Raw genomic sequence first — 6,833 nt, forward strand, 5'->3', positions numbered from 1 at the left:
TATAGCAAGAGCAAATAATGAGATTTATGATACGAAAGATTGTTCTGAGAACATTGTACACAAAGACATTTTAGCTCTGTGAGAACCTAAAGTGGTTGCAACTATAGGAATCTATCTTTAGAAGTTTGTAACAGTGCAAAACTCATACTCATATATGTACATTCTAGATATCAATAAAATTTGTTATTTGCAAAAATCTTGTTGCCTTTCTTTATGAAGCTTTCTCAAGTTTAGTGTCTTACTAAAAATATTATCTATTATCTTTATGAAGTTGCTGCAAGGTAAGGATGGGACTATTGTGTGTTAACTGAAGAATTATTATATGGTTTGAAACAAGCCCCGAGGATGTGGTATGAGAAGATCCATAATGTATTTCTTGACTTTGGTTTCATTCTTTGTAAATCATATCACAATGCCTATGTTTTACGCATGAATGATGATACTTTGATAGTTGTACTCTATGTTCATGATTTAGTCAGTATTGGAGGTAGCATTGACTTATTTGTGGGTTTAGAAAGAAAAAAAATAATAGATGTATTTGAAATCACAAACCTTGATCTATGACATATCTTTCTAGGCATCCAAGTCTTCCAAATTGATGATGGTATATTTTTGTCTCGAGACAAATATGTTATGGCACTATGACATAGGTTCAAGATGGAAGACTATCAATCATGTGGTACACCATATTAATCAGTGATGACATTGACTATGGAGTGCAATCGTCTTAAGGCAATGCCACTCTGACAGGGAATGTGTTAGCAATATAATTGATTTAATTTACAATCAACCTCATATATTGTTTGTTATTAATGTGATTACTAGGTTCATGTAGGATCTAAATGAGAGCCACTTGAAGGTCACAAAAAAAAATTTCTACTATATCAAGGTTACATATCAACTTGGTATAAAACATCGTAATAAGAATGGGAACCGTGTAATTGACTATACCAACTTGAATTCAGCTAGAGATGTAGATCACAAGAAATCAACTCTTAATTTTGTGTTTCACCTTGGATCCAGGCTCATAGTCTCTAGTCTTCTAAAAACCAAAAAGGTGGTCTACCTTTTAACAACAAAAATTGAATATCAAGTGCAATTGACACTAGTATAGAGGCAATGTAAATTGATGAACTAATCGGTGAGCTCAAAATTTCCTTTTCAATAATTGACTATAATGTATTGTGGCATTCAAATTGTAATGCAAGTCATCATTGACCCTATTGCTCACAACAAATATCCAAATATCCACCTCTTAAATATCCAAATAGTTACACTAGTAGGAGGGTGTTGACATTGTAGGTACATCACATTCTTGGATCTTCGGGAGACCATGGGTGCAAAATTATTGATTGTTGAAGATCCACTACAAGTCCAATAATTTGTCGATCAGGCAACTGGACTTATTAAAGTTGGTCCCCACCAAGTCCACTAGTGTACAAATTGAGGGAAAAATGTTAGAAACATGTAGACACTTGAAGTGATCAAAGTTGACATGTCTTCCTTATTTTATATAAGTCAGTTATGCTTTGAGTTGTATGTAGATGATCCTATGGATCAATATATCAAATGCAATCAAGTTGTGTGTTATACCATATATTGAGCTATGTTCATTTGTGCTTCAAATTTATAACAGTATCCATCAATATCACGTCTTGGAATTTACTGTTATTCACTTCCACAATTCTTTGTCCCTCAACTTATCTACATTGAGAAGTTTGTCATATGACTGTCTTCATGCTTAATGTTTTTCATATATTTTCATCCATGCACCTGCTAGATCTCTATATGAGATTGGCTCATTCTTTCAGAGCTGCTTGTTTGTCCTTGCAAATGTGAATATCCTCGTGAGTTTGGTGATTTATTTGCCTTTAGGGTTTCAAGTTACTTTTTCATGAGTTGCATTGTTTGTTGAGTTGGTGAATGTGTTTGTAGGTCAATGTCTACTGTGTTAAAGTGATATTCAGGGAAAACAATAGACTTGCAGTTAACTTGAAGAAAGTGATGTTTATATTAGGTACATTTTTAGGACTAAATAAAGAATGAACCATTGCTGCAGTATTTATGGAGACACGGACAACAGCAAAAACATTTATGTTACAGCCCCTATGTTTGTCCATAAAGCATTAGTTCCTCTTAGTGACCATGTCTTCTAAAAAGAAAAATGCATTTAGTTCAGTAATTCCTATGTTCTTATTCTGAAGGCTCAATGTTTGTTTAGGAAAATTAAGAAATAAAGATGTACATCTTCAATCTTCAAGTGTGTTGATGGGCATTTTGTGTTCCCACATGCCTTTGAGAGGCACATGTAATATTTTTGTCTTAATGCCAAAATGATGTTTTTTAATAAAACTAATAAAATGAAGGATATAAAACGTGATTGTAACAACAAATGAATATGTTTTCTCAGTGTCATCATATCATTTTATCAAAGTTCATATATCTTTATTAATACTGTTATCAGTTACTTATTTATAATAATCCTATTTATACCTTAGTAACTCATATTATTATGACTAGAATTTATTTATAAATGTTTATACTTTATTTACGCATATTATACTTCTATTTATTCTTGTTGTACTTCCCTCAAAATTACACTTCCCCATAAAAAGAGGAGAAAAATGTAGCCGCAAGTAGTGTACAGGGCTCTTATATGGCATTGTAGAATGCCACAAGTCATGCCTATTTCCAAAAAAAATACAAGAGCTAGAAACTCTCAAATGAGAATATGAATATTAAACAAAAGTCCACTATACAAAGACTAGGTTGCCGCTTTGATTTCTGCTCATAAATATTCATAATACATTTTTCATTAATTATAACCAACGAAGTTTTACAACACCCCTGTTTAATCAAATCTTAGAATTTCTTATTTGATAGCTCATGACAAGCACCTCATAAATCAATATATTTCCCCTGGTCACAAGAGAGAACATAGCATTTTCATGCCAAATCTAGCAGCAGTTGGTGGTGAGTTTACAGGATGAAACCCCAAACTCCAAAAACATTCAATGAGAATGCTGAGGACTTCATCTCTAAAATCCTTTGTTCTTCACCAAGTAAAACAGCAATATGGCTAGAAAAATAATGAAAATTTTGAACAGGAGATTTCCAGCTGCAAAACAGAAATAACTAATTAGCTCGTATTGCCGCCAAAAACAGAACTCCACTTTACAAAGTACCTTTAAAAGAAAAGAGCAAGTCCTCACAAAGGGGAAGATATTGACACAACAAAAACAACCCCACCTTCGTGTCTTTGTTCTTCAAGTTCTGTCACCTTCAAACTTGAGTCTCCAGAAGCAGAAACCAATGCTCTGTGCATAAATCCATGGAATCTCAGATCGTTTGTGACTTGTCAGACTCTAATAATAAACATCATGCATTGTCCAAATAAAACTGATTAAATATAGCATAGGGAAATAAATCACATAATGGTCAACAACCACGGAAATTGGCTTTAGATGGATAGCCTGCAATATCATTTGATCTCCATTCACTGTCCATGATAAAGTAAAAATGAAGATGCTTCAAAATTCAAACTTAAAGCTACAGCTCCATGAACTCACCTTGAATCACGTGAAAACTCCATTGAAGTAACAAAGAACATATGAGCTCCTTTAACTTTTTGATATGGACGCATTTTGCCCACTTCGATTATAGAAATATCACCTTCACTTGTTCCACTGTGAAATCACTACCATATTAGACTAAACTTATAATTCAACCCCCTAAATATAAAATTGAATAAATAAAGAACAAACCATGCACCATTTTCCAACTGTGATGTAATAACTTTAATTTGATCCCTGCAAATTTACAACTTTGCGTGCTTTCTTAGTTGTTTAATGTGACATACCTTCAATAGTTATGGAATTCCCTAGGCATTCATAAGAAAAGGGACAAGCCCATATTGTCCACAAGGACAGAAATAATAATTAATAAGATTCAATGAATGATTGATAGGCAGTCAAGAAGTCTTGACATATGTATGGTATCCAGGAGACATCGCTACGCTAATAGATGACACCCTACATAACAAATTTTAGTATAATTCTTTTTCGAGAAATGCTTGTAATTCACTGTGGCAAGCGTCCACCTTCCCGATATGAAAAAAAAATCACTGAAGCGAAGCCATTTTGTAACATTCAACTAGTCAAGCTCCTTCACCTAAGAAGCCACAAGTGGGGGGTACTTATTCTGCCGAAGTCGCTCGGGACTTGCTGCTGACCTGAACCACCACTTTCATGAACAAAACAAGCATCAACACCAGTGGAGAACCTGTCACTGGAGAGACTTGAACCTCAGTGAGGGCAACCCTGCTTCCACTGGCCCAGCAAGCCACTGTTGACAGTTATTAGTCTAATTGATATTAATTAGATACAATAAATCTAATATGTAAATTCCAAACTTTTTCCTCAGGATTTAAGAAATAATCCATTCTTAATTTTCCCTCAGCTTACTAATTTCACGTAGTCCATGTTCCTCCTGTCCTGTTGATCCTTTTTACGGGATTTCAATTCTCTCGTTTAAACTTTACAAATCATTATTATGTCTAGTGAAAGAATCTAACAAAGTATGATTATGCAACATTTGTTAGATCTGTCCATACAAAAGAACTTTCATACCACAATAACCTTTGACTGGCAACAACTGATATCCCTCAAATGTTAAGGCAGAAATGGCAATGTCATGACATATGAATAATGTAAATTTGACAGACGATATCATAAGCTTCAAAAATAAGGATAGATGGAGACATGAAACTCAAATAATATAGGATAAATACTGCATAATGGACAATCCCTAGAAAGATTTGAAATGGCCTTGTGGGAGATCATTTATGAATTACAAAACCACGGCAACTTTATTTTAAGATTCATCCACAATATCCCAATGTCAATCATCATAATCATAAGTGGACTTTCAAAGATCACAATAGAAGATGGATTAGGCAGTGTCAAGATATCCTCTCGTAAGTCTACAATACTTGATTGGATGGTTCTTCATAGCATTTTAACAATTAAGGATCAACAAATCACAGTACCTTTACCCATGGATGTTTTATGGTTTGCCAAAATTGAAAATGATTAAGCATGTTAAGTGGAACTACATGTTTATCTGTGTTTTGAGAATGGATAGTTTCTTAATGCAGTGCTTTCTTTATTGCCTCTCTTCATTGGTAAGGGATCCTTTTAATTAATTAATGGCTGATATGATAGACTGAGAGGCAAGACAGTGTGTGGGATGTGATCAGATAAACAAGTTTTTCCTTCTTATGGAAACGATTTGGGAGAACAACTAGCTTTTCCTTCTGAATGTGCATTTTTGGAAGGATGTAGATAATCTTGAGAGACCAAAGCGCTCGCCCTCCTTGATTATGTAAAGAGAGGGAAAACTGTGTTACTGGTCTTGGCTCCAATGGCATATCATTCTTGGTGTATATTTTTGTTGTTTAGTAATGAAATATCAGATGCATTTCAAAAAATATTTGCCTCAAGTTGTTTTGGTACTTACGTTGCAAGAAATTTTCCATCAGATGAAATACTGAAGGCAGAAATTGGATTTTTCTCAATTACTTGTGCCCCAACTTTTTTCCAAGTATCTGTATCCCAATATGCAATGAGGCCCTTCTCACCTGCAAACAAATGCTCCAACTTAATATGAAATAGCTCAAAAACAAATGCCTCGGAAATATATTTTTCTTGTTGTATAGTAATTACAATTATCTGAATCCCACCTTGTTTCACAGTGATAAAAAGTAATGGTCTTACACCATCTCGAGAAAACCGACAGGATCCAAGTCCTTCGCCCTGGACAAATGAACAGAAGAAGACATGTTATCATGCATGCACAAGATAATTGCATGTCGTGTCAGTTCAAAGAAGAAAATCAATGCAATCATATTTTGCAAATAACTTGTTCACCTTGTCCACTGATAAGGAAGCTGCTGGAGCTGAAGTTGAAAGATTCCATATTCTGCAAGGACCACTGTCTCCTAGTGATGCAAGAAAAGTGCCATCCAAGCTGCAAATAGAAAATCAGTTCCATTCGTCAACTTTTGTGTCCATTAATCTTTCTACAAAGCTGGCACTGCGAATAAGAAAATTAGTAGTTGATAGTATACCTGAAAATAATTGATTTGAAATACAACAAAATAATGTTCCTTCTTTATGAAAAAGTTCTGTCAATAGTAAATCTGAGGATTCGTGTTTACCTGAAGTCCATATCTTTAATTGATTTATGAGCATCAGGTTGATCAAGGACAATTTTCAGACTTGGCCATTCAAAAACTCTCAAGTGTCCATCCTGCATCACATCAATGCCAAAATAATTAGATGAGGCAACCATTTCATATAATTCATTCTGTGGAGATCCCATACTCAATTTGATTTATCACATTGACAAGAGAGAAGTGTTTATTTTTTACAAGTATAAGGTCAACAATCTAAGCAATGAATCATACCATATAGGGCACCACCATAAGTAGACAAACACTCCTATAAAAAATGATCATTCCAAATTTACACTCTGGAGCTAACTTGCAAATAAAACAGACACGGTGCACTTTCAAGCAAAGAAGCTACAAGTTCTGATGACATTTCTGTATTATAGGCAAAATGTGCTTCTCTTTCACTTTGACAGGTAATAGTTACTCTCCATTATCTGAGATACATAACCACAAATTTCATCACCTACCTTAAGCCTAGAGTGTTAGCTCAACCAATTGGTGCCACTGTTGCTAGGACATTTTCGGTAATCTGGTGCATTGTGCAGGTCTCTGGTTCGATTCCCACAGAGTCAGGTACACGGAGTCTACGTTGCCCACTTTA

General features: G+C 34.5%; 1 protein-coding gene across 1 annotated transcript; it reads right to left on the bottom strand.

Annotated features, from left to right (window-relative positions):
- Window positions 1–2,795: 2,795 nt before the first annotated feature.
- On the bottom strand, window positions 2,796–6,396 carry LOC149200307 (SEC12-like protein 2). The gene is made up of 7 exons (XM_089402654.1): window positions 6,218–6,396; window positions 5,928–6,027; window positions 5,741–5,813; window positions 5,518–5,638; window positions 3,570–3,686; window positions 3,250–3,317; window positions 2,796–3,118 (listed from the first exon to the last, which is right to left on the bottom strand). Exons 1-7 carry the CDS (start codon window positions 6,379–6,381, stop codon window positions 3,039–3,041), a joined length of 723 nt encoding a protein of 240 aa, XP_089258780.1. The 5' UTR covers window positions 6,382–6,396; the 3' UTR covers window positions 2,796–3,038.
- Window positions 6,397–6,833: the final 437 nt, after the last annotated feature.

Source organism: Pinus tabuliformis, chromosome 2_1 (genome assembly GCF_031772625.1).
Source record: "Pinus tabuliformis cultivar Carrire ecotype Pingquan chromosome 2_1, CPIR1, whole genome shotgun sequence".
Lineage (NCBI taxonomy): Eukaryota > Viridiplantae > Streptophyta > Pinopsida > Pinales > Pinaceae > Pinus > Pinus tabuliformis.

Excerpts from the sequence above, each read along its gene's own strand:
- LOC149200307 (XM_089402654.1), bottom strand. The coding sequence starts at position 6,381 with ATGGGATCTCCACAGAATGAATTATATGAAATGGTTGCCTCATCTAAT. Across the intron at positions 3,687-5,517 it reads GATGGAAAATTTCTTGCAAC|TGGAACAAGTGAAGGTGATA; the intron begins GTAAGTACCAAA and ends GTGATTTCACAG. Across the intron at positions 3,119-3,249 it reads TGAAGAACAAAGACACGAAG|CTGGAAATCTCCTGTTCAAA; the intron begins GTGGGGTTGTTT and ends TCTGTTTTGCAG.